Source organism: Passer montanus, unplaced genomic scaffold (genome assembly GCF_014805655.1).
Source record: "Passer montanus isolate IOZ18808 unplaced genomic scaffold, ASM1480565v1 scaffold22, whole genome shotgun sequence".
In the NCBI taxonomy this organism is placed as follows: Eukaryota; Metazoa; Chordata; class Aves; order Passeriformes; family Passeridae; genus Passer; species Passer montanus.
Window position 1 is genome coordinate 11720588 of NW_024366815.1, and position 17772 is coordinate 11738359.

At 38.0% G+C, this 17772-nt stretch overlaps 1 protein-coding gene across 7 annotated transcripts in view; it reads left to right on the top strand.

Moving 5' to 3' along the window:
- The window catches only part of MAST4 (microtubule associated serine/threonine kinase family member 4), a 275565-nt gene that overhangs the window by 117152 nt on the left and 140641 nt on the right, over positions 1 to 17772 (top strand). For 6 of the 7 annotated variants that reach the window (XM_039709638.1, XM_039709639.1, XM_039709640.1 and 3 more), the window contains one exon: positions 11831 to 11862. The exons of the other annotated variant lie outside the window; for it this stretch is intronic. In XM_039709638.1, the coding sequence (XP_039565572.1) occupies positions 11831 to 11862 (32 nt within the window). The remainder of the gene's footprint in view (positions 1 to 11830; positions 11863 to 17772) is intronic. 7 annotated transcript variants of the gene reach the window in all.

A 17772-nucleotide genomic window follows, 5' to 3' on the forward strand; every position in this document is an offset into this window, starting at 1 on the left:
CCCAGGTGGTCCTTTGTTCAGGGTCCTTCCTTGTGAGGCTGAGAGGCCTGTTTCAGGGGTATGCCAAAGCCTGTTCTACAACCCTCTTCTTATTCCATGTAACTCTCTCCTGAGTGAAGCATTATTTCTGACCCCTTAGATATCAGCACCATTCATCACCACTCTCAGGGCCCAGCCACACAGCTGGTTTTTAACCCAGTGAAGAGTGCACTTGTCCAAGGCGTGGGCTGACAGCTTCTCCAGAAGAATGCTTCAGGAAACAGAAGCTCCAAAGACTTTGCTGAAAGGAGATTACATCTACATTTTTGTCATCCCCCCAGGCAGGTCACCTGATCATGAGAGGAGATCAGGTTGGCCGTGCAAGAGCTGCAGTTCCTAAATATATGCTGTCTGATCCCTTGGATGTCTTGTATGTGCCATGTGATAACATTCAAGGTCTCTGATAAGCTTCCTGGGCACTGAGGTACATCACTATACATGTACTTATTTTACCTACTTATTGCTGGTAAGCACAGGAAACGTGGTTTAGGTGAATAGACAGTGGGGTGGACCAAGGACTGGCTGAATGGCAGAGCAAGAAGATCTCATCAACACATATAAATATCTGAAAGGTGGGTGCCAAGAGCACGGGGCTAGACTTTTCAGTGGTGCCCAGTGACGTGACAAAGAGAAATGACACAAGCGGTTTCACCTCAACATGAGGCAGGACTTCTTTATATTGACGACAGCAGAACAGTGGAAGAGGCTGCCCAGGAAGGTCCTGAAGATGTTAAAAATGCAGCTGGAATGATGACTGGACCAGATGATCTCTGGAGGCCATCCAACCCTAACTGTTTTGTGATTCTGTCATCTTCACTAATGAAATTAGCATGGAAGATAAACTGGTGCTTTCCCTGACTCAAATATCTTGGTAGTGTAACTGCAGAAAAAGATGAAAGGTGATACATTAGCCTGCCAGTTTAATCATATAAATCAGTATATGAACTGGGAGAAATTGTTTATACTATTCCCTCTTGCAGACTTACTTTAGGACTGACTTGTCTTCTTCTGATTTAAAACCATCTAGGAATTGCAGAGAAAAACTATTGTTGGCTTTCCTTTGCTTTAGTTTCATGTTGAATAGATACAAATCTGAAGGTGTATCTTCTATTCTTCTTTTATCTTTACATTTTGTGGGGGTCTTTCTAGTTACACAAGAAATCTGTGCCTTTGGAAAGTTCTTCTCATTAATTAGCAGATATTTCATGATAGAAACTTGCAGATGAAGATATTAGACAGAGATACAAATTCGAGTAACCTTCACTGATACTGTTAGACCTTATTAAGCGGGTGTAAATAGGATTATCAATCAAAGGTAAAAGGAAATTCAAGAAATGTAATGCTTCCAAAACTTAATACAGTTGCTGATGTGATTTACTGTAGTTTTACTTGAAACAATCATTTTGCCATATTGGACAAGGAGGGGAATGAAACTCTATGAAATGACAATGAAGCAAAAAGACTATCTGCGTCCTAATCTCATTTGATCTAGAGTGTTGGTAGTCCAAATAAAAGCTATAAAATATACCTGACTTTATTGCTAGCACAGAGGGTCCAGATAATGATAGAAATTGTGGAAAAGGAATTATCCCAGTTACATATTTTAGCTGAAAACTGTCTAGGGTGAAAGAGTGCTTTATGTCAAGAGTTCAGAAATTGTTACACACAGTGGTACAGCACTAGCCTAGTAATTAGTATTGTTTTATCAATGATTATTGCAGTGAAATTGTCAGTATTAGGAAGTTGGTGTTGTGCCTCAGGGTGGTTGCTGCTAGACATCAGCTTCCTCTCTGCATCAGAGATTTTAGACCTGAGATTGATACAGATTGATACAGTAGATATGTGTGTTGTTGAACACATTTTAATGCTTTCATATAAAAATAGAAACAGCGGACTGATAAGGTTTATGTTCCTTGTCTGATAGGGAAATAAATATTTAAAAAGAGCGTTGAAATTCCCAAATTACATTTGTTCCTGTCTTCCTGTGGTGGATACTCAAAATTGAGAATGCAGCTAATTAGAGAACCTGGATAACATCAACAGGGAGAGCAATGTAATATTTAATATGGATCATGGGGTTTTTGTTGTATTATCTTTGAAGTGGTTGAAATAAATTTTTCTTGCTTTAGAGTGTGTGTTGACTAGTAATTGAATATGTGTGAAACAGTTCATGGTGGTGGTGTCCTCTTGCCTACCATACAGGAAGAGGAATAGTGACAACAGCCTTCTGCAGTTCAGTAGCAAACAAGTGTGGCAAACAGGCAGGACATGGCAGGACATGTAGAAAAGGCACATGAGTAACTATGTTTAGATTAAAGTGGTTTAGAGGATCTCCAGATTTTTTCAGGGCATTCAAAGTTCTGTAAGAAACCAAGCTTCAGCTGAAATTGAACAAGCTGAAAAATCATATGTTAGGAGAAATGTGTGACTAGAGTTTTGAAGTGAAAAAATTAAGTGTGCATTATGACTAACCTGTTTTCAGAAACAGGATTAATATTTACCTAGTTGGTCTCCAGACAGTCTCACTTTTTCCAATGTAGCCCCTTGCTTGAGAACTTAAAACTTTTTTTTCACATCAATGGAGTATATTACTAATAAGGTGTGTGGGATCAGTTGAACTGATCAAATGTGAATTTATAAAAACTGATTAAAATGTCAACACTAAGCATAATCTCTAATTTTGATGCTTTTAATTGCATAAGGGGCAGAAGATCTGGTATCATAAGCAGAGCAAATGTAAAGTATCTTTTTCCTGCAATAGAGATATCTTTTGAAAGTGAAAATGTAATGTTTTGTCATTGCTGCTCTATGTGATTTTTCTGGGTGAAAATGTGAGTTATTTGTGCCCTTTATTTCTGGTTTTCCCCAAGTATTTCCCTTATGTATGAAGAGCGGCTGCAGGGCTCAGGTCTACAGGTCTGAGGGTGGGCATTGTGGGCACACTAGTGCTTTGACTAAACTCTGTGATTAAATTCTGCTGAGCTTAAAACAGTTCCAGTGAATTTTCCTCTTCTCACTTGGTCTCCTCCACCTGATGATTGCAAACATGTTAGGGTGGAGCAAGGCCTGTGTTTTCCTACTGCTAGTCAATCCTGGAAGAAAGAAAAAATGTATTTTGACCTTTTTTTCCCCTTCTATCTGGTGCAAAATGACTAACAAAAACTGTTGCAATCAAAGCTTGAGTGTAGGCAAGTATCTTATGCTGAAGGCATAATAAGCTTAATCATTTTATCATCTTTTAGCATCTAGTTACTGATTTCAACAAAAGTCAGCAGCAGCCTCTGAACTGTATAATACGAAACATGATTTGCATCTGGGGAAAGGAAGGCATCCAGATTCTTGTGGGCATGATGGTCCTTTAGCAGCCATGTTGTCAAGAAGTTCATGCTGGCCACTGTGTGCTGTAGTAGTGTTGTTTTCTTTTGCTTTTAAACTGTAGGCAAAATCCTTTGTAGGTATGCCCATATAAAAAGCACTGCTTTCTGTTTGATTAAAGATCCTACAGATTCAAACAGAACTTAGAGAAATCACTGGCTTTAGTTAAACTACAGATTTAGGGTTTTCCTGTTCTGGTTAACTATATAATTGTTTATACTTGTTCAGGTGAACACTTGTACCAGTAGCTGGGATTTATGTCTTGTGTGAATTGTTTTTCTTTTTTCATCTCCTTTTCCCTTAATATATGGTAACACTTTTAAACTCTGTTGATGGGAATATTCATGTGAACTTGGCAGCTGGAATCTGTTGAGTGTTGGTGTTTCAAACACTTCGCAGTCCATGCATTTTATCCATTAGTCATGTGGTGATGTACTTTGCCAAGGGGTGAAATAAACTGTAGGACAGCAGGTCAAAATGAAGCATAGATTTTCTAACACTGTGTAAGATGAAATGATTTTGTATACTTGGAGGTGGAGAGTTCATTCAGAGTTTTCACAATTTTTTTCTTAAAGAAACATGGTTATTTATGTAGTTTTTTTAAATTGAGGTCAAAGTGCAACATAGTGGGCAACAATCTCTTAAATAACATTTTTCTACTATGTTTTAAAGTGAATTATTTGAAATAAGGAAAGATCACACCACTAGAAAATGAATGCAGAGATTTTTTACAGAGTTCTTGTTGGCAAAGTCTCTTTTCCAAAAGGCTTGTGCTTGCCATTTGAAAGGGGTTTTTCACCTTTTACTAATTATGGTAGCTGTTCTTAAATAAGATGTGCTGCATTGTTGTCATAAGGTAGTGGTGTTGATGTGTTCTGTCACTGCTGCTTTTCATGGAGAACATGAGATCCAGCAGAGATAATGTTGTTAAGCATAGTTTGAATAATTTTTAAATGCATTCCTGCTTTTCATTTGGGCAGGAGGTTACTGATACAGTTTGGTAGGGCTTTTTTGTGATAATTTGGTATGTCCCTGAAGCATTGAGTATTATGGACTCCATTAGGGTAAACTAGGCATGCCGTATTTTCTGTGTTGATGAATTTTATAATTTTATTTCCATAAATGATATGCTTGTAGCACTTTTGATTTACTTATTTGTTTACTAACTTTCTTCTTTTTTTTTTAATCCCTGCCCATTTAAATTAGTGTGGGTTTTTTGTTGTTTTTTTTTTTTTCCCTCTCTTTCTAACATTTAAAGATATTAGAAATTACTTAGAGTGACTGACTCTCTTTTCAGGTTCTTGCTATTTTGAAAGATGTTAGAAATTACTTAGAGTGACTGACTCTCTTTTCAGGTTCTTGCTATTTTCTCTAAAGAAACTGTTGTAGTTCTTTGTCTTCTGTAAAAAAAACTACAAAAAAACCTGGTGTAATTGTTTTTCTTTGTTTTGTGTTAATTTATTTTAAAATTTAGTTGGGAGTGTTATTGTATTGTATCCCTAAACAATATTTAACAAGGCAAAAGTTCTTTTATTTCCTAATGTTATTACCAGTCCCGCAATTGTAGAGTCTTCAGACTATAGTGTATTTCCTAGGAAAATCCTTACTGTTAACTCGTGGAATCCTTCTAAAATGTTTCATCTTCCATATGGATCAGTGTTTTTAATACTATATGAGAATTTCTAGAATACTACGCAAAGCAAAACACATGTAACTGCTGTTTATTTAGTTGAGTCTAGTTTATTATAAATCTTAATGTTGTATCCGATTCATCTGTAGGAAAATAGATTATTCAAATTGCTCTTGTATGTGATAAAGTGATTGCTTTCTTTTTGCTGTATGGTTTTTATATATAGCCACTTCGGCATTCTTTTTGATCCATTTAATTTGCATTTAAATTGATAATTTGCCTAGCACCTGAATATTGCTTTTACATCACATCTCAGAACACAGAACTTATGCAAAGATATGTTTCTGCTTTGAAGGATACAGTCAACAGTGCCTGTAACAAAAGCAGGGAAAGTTAACTGAGGAGATAAAAATGAATTACATAGAACACATAATATTGAATTAGATAAAACGTGGCTTTTTCTGGCCAAGTTAGAGCTTAAGTGCCTCTTCACTTCTACAGTATATTCCCATTACAATCTGTGGTGGTGTTACTAATTTGCAACATGAAGTTTGGGGATGTGAGGGGAATAAGTTATCATGCAGAATAACATCTTTAAATTTTGAAATGCACAACTAAGTATGTGCAGGATGAAGAATTAAGAAGCATTGTGTTTTGTCTCAAGGAGTGTTTTGCTGTCACAAGGTAACTGTGAATGGAATCTTCCTTTAGTAGTGATAACTACCTTCCAGAGCTTTCCAGTGCAGAATTGCAATTTTTGTTCATGGAAATGCTTGTAAAGGAATGATCTGTGATTCAGTTGGTGAGACTGTAAAATAAACAAGCAAAAACCTTGGTAAACTGGTGGCTGGAGTGGAAAGAATCTGTAAGCCTTCAGCTAAAAGACAGAACATCAGACTTTACTATAAGGCATGGATACTGCCAGGTTCCTTGGCAGCAAGTGTGTAAAAGGAAAGTTAATGATCTTGACTTACATTGCCAGTGAAGAAGGTATTGGTACAGTTTTCCTGAGAAAAGTGGATGTAGAATTGCATCTTGGACAAGTCTAGAACTCAGACTGCTGAGAAGGAGGCGTTGGAAACACAAATTAACTTGGGTCATCTGAAAGGAAGAACAGTTTTATAGTTACACCTGTTTTGAGAGAAATCAGATCCAGGTGAAAACACCTTGATTGACAAAGAAAGACCTCAATGTATTTTAAGCATCTTTTTGAAAATTGGTTAATTCTGTGTTCTACTGCAATTTTTAGGGTAAATAGCCACTCCTAAAATTCCACCCTGATGTTAATAGAATACTGTTTCTGAGGCAAAGGCTTACTATTCCTGGAACCAGGAAACACTTTAAGTTGTCGTAGAAACAAAAGACAGCTTTGCCAGAGAAAGAAACTTAGCTCAGAAGATGCACATTTGGTGTGAGACACTACCACTTGTCACTTGTTGTGGTTGACCTGTCTCTGCACAGATGTCACTGATCTGTGATTCAAAATAACCAAATGCTGGCGAAGTTGGAAGCAATAAAATAAAAAGCATAACCTGCCACTGCCTTGCTTAGAAGGTATTTAGAATGGATTAGTGTAATACTTGATATATTAATCTTATAAAGAGGTCAAGATTAGGTTGTAAAAAGCTCTTGCACGGTGTAATACCTTTCTCTGATAGATGGAAACAATACTTTACTTTGTCACTTGCACTATTTTATATTCTTACTGCCACATCCAAATGCGAGATCTCTGTTATCCCCCAGCTTATCTTTGGCAAAAACATAGTAATTGCTTAGGAAGAAATCCTTCAAATTTGTTCCTCAAAGCACTAAGTCTTGCTGTCATTGATGATGATAAGAAGGTGAATTGTGTGCCATTGCTGATTTTTTTCCTTCCTGCTGTTACTAATGCAGTGATAATGTTACAATTTTAAGTTGTGAAGGTCTGACACAGGTTACCAGAAAGCTGTCAGATATTTATAATTTATGATGGATGGGTAGAGCAACAGTGTTTATGAAAAAACCCCAACTCTTCATATTAATGTTATTATACTTATACACCTCACCAGCTGAAGAATGCATAACTGAAATTTGTTTTGAAAAGGTGCACTTTTCCAGACTACTTTTATGTGCAATTTGAAACTGTGAAAGACTTCTTGAATAGTTAAAGATTGCAGTTGTTGGAAGATGAAGCAGATTTACTGTGATTGCAAAATCAACCTTGTATTAACAGTATTAGCTGTGCCTTTGGTACTTTATGAATGTTGCAACTTTTTACTGGTTGTTTAAAACTGAACCAGTAACAAGCAATAAGTTAATTACGTTTTTTCTTCCTAGGGGATGAAATTCAGTCTTTTAAATTTTCTCTAAATTTCTGGTAATCTTTACAAGGAATGTGAAGAAGTTAAGTGTTTTCTAAGTCACCTCTTTTGGTCAGATCTATTTACTTTGTGGTTTTGGTTTTTTTTAATAAACCATATTTCTGGGTACTAGGGTGAAAGATTTGATTCAGACTAAAGTTGACTGTGTTTTATTTGTTCAGTGTGATCTGTTTACAAGGCTGAATATCTGCACTGTGATGAAGATACTGAACTTGTGCATACTGAAGTATCTTAAAGGTGTGTAGGACCAGGGGAAGAATCATAATTATTGAAATAATCAGAAAGCATTATTCTTGTCGAAACATATTATTGATAGTAAAATGCACTGAGTAGAGAGTTTGAACTGATTGACAGCTGCAATTACATTCAGTATACCTGCTTCTTAATGCTACATCACAGCAATTTGGCACAGCTTGCACAGATCTCTTAAACTGGAGGCAAGGTTTATTATATTTTATGACAGTAGTTTTTGAGACACACAGGGCCTCAAGGGCAAGATTCTGGTCCATTAATCTGCTTTATATTATTGCAGTGGAATGAAACAGCCCTAAAACCAGCCCAACTTGAACTGGCCAGAGGAGGATTCCATGTAGGGCAAGGGCAGAAGAGCACAGTGGGATCCTCTGGGGCAGAGCTGGTGACTGAGAACCATGCAGAGTCACAGCGAAGGCAGCCTTTTCTCTTTTTAATGCCCCAGATGCTTGCCTGCTAAGTATGTGATCCCAAGGTCCTGACCCTGCTAAGTTTTACCTTCAGCAGTCTGCATGCATTGGATGCTGAGCAGTGGAACTGGGGCAGACATGTCTTCTGGGTCTTCTACTGAGGCTTTCAGAAAGGAAGCACTAATGTGCCAGAAAACTGAAGTTGATGCAGGTGATTTGGGGTTTAACTGAGATCTGAACTGGAGTGTTGCAAGCCTGAAGAACTGAGTGATTTCTGGTTTGGTATCATTCATCCCTCTTTAAAATGGCTGTGACAAAAACAGCTGGAAGAGGCAGGGTAAAAGTATTGTCTTTAACTTTTTAGTACAAATAGTGTTTCGTATACCTAGGAAATAAATGATTCCTCTAACCTAAGCTATAAGCTAGACCTAAGCCCCATGTAAAGCATGTTTACGCTTTTCTCACCTGTTTTGCATTGAGCCAGTTGTGGAGCTGTGCTGTACTATTGCAAAGCTAGCATCATGTTGGTGAACCTTCTCAGGAGGGAGAAACTCTGTAGTGATACAGCCAATAATCTGCTAATTCCTTCAGGCTGTGGAAAAATCCTTGGGGTGGGTGAGTCCTAAGTAACAACAAAAAATCATGTAGCTGTAATAATTTAGTGTGATATGCGAGAGAAAAACATGCTTCAGTTTACTACATTTTACTTACTTTTTTTTTCTTGGAGTTACTCCAGCTGGAGAAGCATGAGAGAAGTGACCTTTCATTTTAACATCATGGTTGTAATAGACAGGAAAAATGAGGATAGAAATATTATCCAGGAAGGACATTTGTTTTATTTCAGTACAACTTTTGTTTATATGTATATTGCTTTAAAATCCAGCCTTAGAAATGCAATGTTTTGTAAATTGTCTTGATCGAGTTATGCTTTATTTTTATGCTTTATTTTTTCCCTTATACAGGGGTGGTCTCGGCAGTTTTAATATCTTTAACAGTGAGTCATTATTATTTTGGAGCTTCATTTGATAGTCAAAAGTAGTGCTTCAGCATGGCATGCATGAGAATGTGCCGAGAGACTAATGTGACTTCAGGTGTCTACAGGAGCCAGTGTCTCTTATTTGCACTGCTGTAATAATGATAAACTACAACCAAAACACTCAGATTGAATAAAACATACAAAAAAAAACCCCACACAGATTCATAGGAAATAAATTTAAAGTACATGTTGCAACTCAAAGCCATGTACGAACAACTCTTGCTCATACCATTTGGCAGCTTTCCCACAAGCATTGTCTATTACAGTATGACAGTACCTACCATTACAAGTAAAGTTACATGTTAGAAATAGAACACAATGACATTGTAAATATTAAAGAAAAAACCACAAAGGGAAGTACGTGGGTTCTAACTTGTGGTAACATTTTGTTCATGATGAATGTGACATTTTAAATTGAGGGGAATTACTCAGCTTCATAATGCAATATTGTATGCAGGTGTAACTGTTCTTTTGTATGTAAGCACATGTTATGCTAAAAGATGTGTTTTAAAATGTAAATTCTGAACAGTTGCTGGAACTTCCTAGGAAGTAAGAGAATTTGTTACCCAGGCCCCTAATCCTGCTCTCCTATGCCTTTGCATTACGATGTCTAATTGCATTGTTTCACACTATTTTTTCCTTCCTCATTCAGTGAACAGGATGGGTGGTACTCAGGAATTGAGCTGCTACTTGATATTTTAGTCCTTATCATTCAGTTAGCAGCCCAGGCATTATTTACTGCACACCATTTAAAATTCTCTAAAGAATACATAATTATTCATTCCCTTATGGCCTTTTATCTAAGGTGCCTGGCTGAACTATTTTTGTCCATTTGATTGTATTCTCATATGTGTTTTCTGGTCAATACCTATAGCTTTATCCAGCCACAGAAGTTGAACCACTCACATTGTCCTGGCCGAGGGCAAATTTGGGAGAAAATCTCCAAAAGCAGTTCCTCCAGAAAGCAGATTTAAGTGGGCCCTCCACCAGCTGGTTCAGGAAGAAGATTTCCTTGGAGAAAAGTGGAAAAAACCTGTTTATTTAACAGGGCAAAGCATTCACCAGCATGAAAATGGAACAGTATTAAACAATAAAACCTCCTGCCACTCTGAAGAGATGACAAACTCAGAAACTCCCCTTGGTGGGCTGTAGCTCAGCTCACTTAGTCTCTTGTCAGTCCCTCTGGCACGAGAATGCCATGGCCCTGGCCTGGCTTAGTGGGCCACAGGTGGAGCTGCTGGTGCTCTTTTGGATGTTCAGTCTGGAGCAGGTTTGAACGGTTCCAAGAAGAAAAACCACAGTCCAGGGAATTTCTCTGCCTCAGCTAGCTAAGAACTAACTAAAAGCAAAGAAAAGCTCTGTCCCTCTGTCTGTCTGTGCTCAGACAACACAGTCCAGGAGCAGGAATGTGGAGGAGTGAGTGCAGTGTCTGAAGACAAACTCCACACTTCTCTTGATTCCCTTCACTCTCAGAACCAATCTTAAAGGTGCAAAACTTCTTTCTGGGTTAAACAGATGAATGGAGATACAATTCAGGGTCCTAAAGTCACCCCAGGACACGCATATGCAACCTTATCTTTCAGCAAGGATGATGCACTTCAACTTCAAATGTATCCTGACTGTGTATCCTCTAGGTCAGACAAGTTGTCCTTTTATTTGAATGTAATTGATTCTCTCTGCTGGGCATGCTTGCAAAGATAATGCTTAACTGATGTAGCATTCAGGTTCATGTGAGAAATATAAAGAAATTAAGGTGACTGAACAATGGAACAGATTGCCTGGAGAGGTTGTGAGTGTCCATCTTTGCAAAATGTTCAAAATAATGTTCAAAATCCAGCTGGGTGTAGTTGTGATTTGTTGCAATTGCCTCTGCTGTGAGTAGGTTTGACCAGAGGATCTCCAGAGATGCCTTTCAGCCTCAGCTGTTCTGTGATATATGCAATAGACGTTAATATATACTTGTGGTATATATATTTTGCTTGTTTCTGATGGGCAAAACTTTATGAATCTTGTGGCTTTCTTCTACATTAAAATAACAGAAAAAATGTTTGTATTGGAGTTTCCATTTAACTAGTAGGCTATCTTGTCAATCCCATAAAAAGTTGTTTAAATGTTAAACTGTAGTTTGACTGACTGTTTAATTGTTCTCAGCAAAAGCTGTAGAAAAATTTAACACTCGTGTTTCTGCTGTTATGCTAGTGCTTTGCAGAAGACTGTAATAAATTATAATTATTTATTGTGGACCAAACTGTTATGTACTTAATCTTTCTTGGGTTTTAAGAATATAGTGTTGAAAGCTTAGTGGCAATGATCACCTGTTGAGCTTGTGATCAACTTGTTAATAACAACAAAATATGAGTTTTTTATTATATTTTTCCAATATGAGTATTGGAAAGGACTGAGTTTATCTTTTTTGGTGACTCTTGCAAATTTTAATAGTGTTGCCAGTTCATCACAGCTGACTGTAAGGCTTTTCCATAACATCTGTCTATTGCTTGAAATACTTTAATATTGCTACTACAAAAAGGTACAGACTTTTCCGAATGCTAATGTTAATATTTCAAATAAGAAAGAAAAGTGGTACATGGGGCATCTTTTACTGTCCAAATATGCTACTTTTATATCTCTGCTACTGGTGGGATGAGAGGATTGTGGTACTTGTCTCAAAAATACCACCTCAAATTAAAATATCTTATTGCTAATACACTGTAACATTTTTCTGTTGCAGAAAGAGTTGAGCCTTCCAAGAAGAGGAAGTTTGTAAGTATATGAAGTTTTTTGCTATAGTGTTTAGGTTGTAGTATGTATTTTTGACAGTTTTAGAGTAGACTAGTTTTCTTCTCAGGGTAGTTAGAATGGAGGTTAAATGTGGCAGTTTTTCTGCCTGAGAATACATACAAGAAATGAAAATTGTAAATGAAAACCTGTGGGTTGTGCAGAAACCATTTTTATGTTGATCTTTTAGAGAAGTTATTGTCAGTGATTTCCAAAGGGATGCAAAGTTTTTAAGTTCAGGGTTTTGTTTTCTGTTAAAGATTTTTCTTGTTAAAAATCAAGGAAGAAACATGCTTTCTTTGTGAATTATATAAAAGAAACTTGTCATGCTTATGGAACTCCGTGAACAGTCCTGGATGAGAAGGTAGGAAGAAAGAATAGATGAGTTATACAAAATATATAGGATTGTTAAGCTACTATTTTGATTATGGAAATAAAGACTATGTATTCTTGTATAAATTGTTACTTAGTTATAATAATATGTACTCAGATGCTGAGTTCAATTGTGCTTTACTTAGGTTACTATGACTTGGCTTTGACAGTGGTTTTTAGCTGTTTGGTTTTAAAGCTTGTGTTTTTTATTTGCATCTGTCTAATTTCTTATTCTGTATTAGTAACTTATTGAGAAAGTATTGGGATAAGAACATCACAAAATGTCTTAAGAAGCAAACTCTGTTCACTTACTGCTCTCTTTCAAGAATAATACTATAAGATGATCTGTAGATTATTGGTGACAATTTTGAGTAAAACCCTGTGCCCTTGCACAAGAGGCTGGTTACTTGGTTTCAACTTGTTAGTGCTGTGTAGGTTTTAGTGATAGTAGGTGAGATATGTAAATAAAAGAAATTGTAATTGCTGGGAAAGTGCAGTGAAGTGCTCTGTTGTTCTGACTCTAAGAGCATACCAGAAGTCTGTACTTAATAGGATATCTGCTGTGCTGGAAAATACTCTTGTTTTAGGTTTGGATGGATGAGAAGTCTTACAGTGCATAGTAAGCAAACCCATTATGTAAGAAAAATCAACAAAATAGAAAACTAATTTCCTGTCAAGTATTTAATTATTTAAGCATTTCAGTGACAGAGAAAAACAGTTAAAGAAAATGATTTTTGGTGCATTCTTTTGCTGTCCTTTGTGCTTTATATTAACCTGAAACTGTTGTGTGGGTACAAGACTGCTTCTGTTAAAGTTAATGGCTAAACTGCTGTTCACTTCAGCCAGAGCAAAAAGTGGCTCTTGGAACTTGACCTTGCTTACTCTTGCTAGGATGTTTGACATTGAATGTTATTAGTTAGTTTACTCCAAATCTGAAAAATGACTGCATCGCAATCACCTCAGTTGCATTCACATACATACTGGTTTAGCTGATCACTGAGACATTAGTATGCTTTCTGTGACGTTGCTGAGGCTTTATTAAAGTGTAGTAGAGAACAGCATCTTGTCAGCATAATCATATCCAGTTATTAAGTGCTTAGGTTTCTGCAGATGGTTGTAGTGGGTTGACCCTGGCTGGGTGCTTGGCACCCACCAAAGCTTCTCTGTCACTCCCCTCTGCAACTGGACAGAAGCAAGAAAATGCAGTGAAGGGTTCATATGTAAGGTAAAGTAAGGACCAGGAGAGATCACTCAACAAAAACTGTCACAGGCCAAACAGACTTGAATTGGGAATATTGACTGGATTTTTTACTAAAAGAACTAGGATAATGAGAAGTAAAATAAATTTTAAGAACACCTTCTCACACCACTCCATCCTTCTCAGGCTCTACCTTTCTCTTCTCAGTGGCACAGAGAGACAGTGAATGGAGGTTATGGTCAGTTCATCACATTGTTTTCTGCTGCTGGTCAGGGAGAGGAGTTCTTCCCCTGCTCTAGACTGGGGTCTTACTCCATGGAAGATAGTTGTCCAGGAGCTTCTTCAGTGTGAGTCCATCCCATAAGCAATAGTTCTGCATGAACTGTTCCAGTGTGGGTCTGTTTCCACAAGGTGCCATTCTTCAGGCACAGCCTGCTTCAGTGTGGGTCCCCTACAGGGTCACAAGTCCTACCAGGACCCTGCTCCAGCCCAGGCCTCCCAAAGGATCACAGGCTTTTCTCAGGCATCCACCTGCTCTGGCCTGGGTCTCTTCCAGGGGCTGCAGGTGGATCTCTGCATCCCCTGGGACCTCCATGGGCTACAGGGCCACAGCTGCCTCACCATGGTCTCACCACAGGCTGCAGGGGAGCCTCAGATCTGGTGCCTGGAGCACCTCCTGCCCCTCCTTCACCAAGCTTGGTGTCAGCAGGGCTGCTCCTCTCACATATTGTCACCCTGCTCTTCTCTGGCTGCAATTGCACCTGTGCAATAACTTTTTCCCCCGCTTCTTAAATCTTTTGCCACAGAGCTGTTAACATAATTTCATTGGCCTAGCCTTGGTGAGTGGCAGGTCTGTCTTGGAGCCTCCTGGCATTGGATCTCTCAGACACAGAGAAAGCTTCTAGCAGCTTCTCCCAGTAGCCACTTTCTAGCTCCCCTGCTACTAAAACCTGGCCAACCCAAACAATGGTATTTTAAAATAATTTTAATAGTGCTTAATTAAAAGGGCTCACACTGCTGAGGTTAGCAGTAGCTGTGGGGTTATGTGCATGGGCTGTGTTGACCTGCTGTATTTGTATTTTATATAAATGTTGACATGAGGATTGAATTTAAAAATGTGAAAAGTCCTGTGTTTTCATTTGAGTAGACATCTAGAGGTCCTGAACAGTTCCAGGCAGGGACATCTCACATTGTCTTTTGGTACTTCAGGCCCAATGTCATGCCAAGGACACAGCTTTGAACAGGACCGGGTGTGAGCTATTTCAGGGCTGAGCAATCTTAGCATAGTTGGCATAAACTGAGATGAAGAGTTGTGGTTGGCTGAGAAGTGAGCTTCTCCATGCTTGGAGCACCCCCTGGCTGTGTTGGCTCAACTCTTTCTTTGGACACAGGCAGAATTAGTCCAGGTTGCAACTAGCTTAGTGCAGTTTCTTCAGCATGTTAAATTGCCCAACTGCACAAATACTTATTTCTGGCAGCAGGGTGCAGTGCTTGGGGGCAGGATGAATAGATGTGAGCTTTCTCTCAGGCTGACTCCAGCAGCAAAAAGACTTTATATAAGCTTAGTCTGATTGTAAACCTGCATGGCTGTTAGTATCCCACTTTGCAAGTCCATTGGAAAACTGAACAGGAGTACATTTTTGCACACTGCTACAATGGGGATGGGTTATTTATATCTTGGTAGAATATTTTTATTGATGGGTTTATTTTCACCAAACACTTCCAACCCTACCCCTACCTCAGTTCGTTTGATTATGGTGCTAATAACACCAAGGTTGTGGGTTTGATACCTGTATGGGCTGTTCACTGAAGAGCTGACTTGACGATCCTTGTGGATCCCTTCTAGCTCAGACTATTCTGTGTTTCTGTAATTTCAAGGAAGATACTTGTGCTTGATGTTAAGCCAGGCTCAGAAATACAGATTTAATTCGACCAGAATTAAGTGTTGCTGTTCGTGAAGCACACAGATCCTTTTATGGACCCGGCAATGCCTGATAGCATTTGCACATCTCTACCCATCAGACATTCATAGTGTATCTAACACAAGTAGCTAGCTATTGATGGTCTCTCAGTGTGTGTTAAGCAGGTGAGTTTCCATCACTGAGTTTAAGATGTGAGTGTCCTTACCCTGATTTGTTTTCTTACATACTGTCAGTGTTCAGAAAAATTAAAACTTTTTATAGACTGAAGGCATGAACTCAAGGGTTGTGGTGAAAAAATTGCACTCAGCTCTGAGTAGGTGCATTCTGGTTTAAAATGCCCTTCTCCCAAAAGAAAATTTACAACAGGCTTCTCTGAGGTGGAGAGGAGGAGGAGCCTTCAGGAACAGCAATACATGAGAAGAAGTGAATAAGTAGAGGCAGTTTCTCCTTTCATTAGAGCTTCAGTGCTTAAAGTACATGCTCTAGAAGCAAAATCTCTTACTTTTCCAGACTAAATCTGTTATATTTCTGTCTTCTTTTGTTTAATTTTTCAGTTTCTGTTAGATTTGGAGATATATTGCTATGATGTATTTATTTTTGCTGCATCTGTCCTCCTCCTTGCAGTTCTGAAACGAACTTCCGTAATTGTAAAATAAGGACTCAAGTTCAGTAGCAGCAATTACAAAATCTGCTTGCGCAAATGTCAAAGTTGGTCACAGAATTTTCATAAAATTAATTTATGCATTTCAATGAAACAGTTGATACTCTTGGATAATAGGAACATAAGATGGTGGCCAGCCAAGAATTCAAGACAAACAGTAGTTAAAACCACTGGTGACTTAGATGCTTGATTAAGTAAGTTTCAAGAAATGTGAAAACAATTTTGAAAGAAAGGTTTTTTATCAATGAAAAATATGGACTGTTTGTTACCCTTAGAGAAAAAGTGGGAATGATTACTAGTTTGGAAAAATAAAAGAAAAATGGCTCTGAGGCTTTTGTTATGTAGGTGGACAAAACTGGGATTTGTTTGGCACTTTCTGTGTGCACGTAGACATTTACATAATAAAAATTAGCTATGTTCATAGGTACTTGTTACTTTAAATTTGGAGAGTGGAGTAGATTAATTATTGTTGCCAGGTAATGAATTTGTCCTTTCTAGTATGGATGGATTGTGCTCCCGTAGGTATTCTCCCTAGCCTGTGATTGAGTATCAAGTTGTATTCTTTAGTGTCGTTACTAGCATTGTGTCTGTCCTCAGCTTTCAAGGGTTTTCTACTGCTGTCACTGAGTGGAATTTTTTCCCCTTGCATCTTTTGGATTCCTTATGATTGACAATGAAAAACTTGGTTATGTCTTTTGTATAATTTAGGAGCCAACAGTTACTATAACATGACCCTTTTCCCTCACAGTCTTGCTTACTTTAGCCTCCATAAATTGTGTGCAAGTCTGCTGCCCATTGTCCATGTTTCCTTTTAAAGTTGTCCTGGTCTAACAGAGAGAATTGTGGCTTGTGCAGCGTGCTCAGTAGCCTTGTTGGCACCTTCCTGTTGTCAGTGCATGTCTTCTGCAAACAAGTCCTTTGTGCTGTGAAGAGCACAGGCCTGATTTAGATGTAAACAACATATCCCTTGGTATTTATTGCTGTTAGCTGTGTCCTTGGCTAACAGTACAGGCCATTCTGTTTATTGTTTTTCTGTTTTAGGTTTTTTGGTGTTTGCACACAGAAATTTGCAACCCTGCTCCGTTTACACCAATGTTAATAGTGTTACATATATCTGCAGTTGTCTCTGGACTTAGATTTTACTAGTATATCTGTGGATTTTATCCACTTACGTCCTCTTTTATGATTTATCACATTACGTGTTAGAAAAATGAATGATCTGTTTTAATGTAATTCATTGTGTCCTTTTTCAGTGAAAAATTATGTGTACTATGTTGAAGGTATTTTAAAGCTTTTTAGTACCTTTTAACTGGTAAATTTGTGCTCACCTATTTTTATGTGTGTACAGGTACACAGCCTGTATCTACACATGCAAAAAGAGTCACTTATTGATGGTGATGGCTTTATTGTGTATTTGAAAACTATTCAGATACGTAACAGAATTCTTAAAATAACCTGCCTCCCTGGAGAAATGGTGCTCAGAAAATGATGCTTTGAAGCTTAATTGTGTAACATTGCATTAACTGCTGTTGTACTGTGGCTGCTGTGGTGTCTAAGTAGTGTTAAGTGACCAGGTACCATGTTTCTCCACAGTGTGCTGGGTGTGCTGCATGCTATAGGAATTTTGTTTTACCTACTTAGGCAAGGACAGGACAGGGTCAAGAATGAAAACTAATCTTACGTAATTCTTTATCAAAATGCTGATTGAACTTAAGCATTCAGCAAAAAAAACCAGCAAAAAC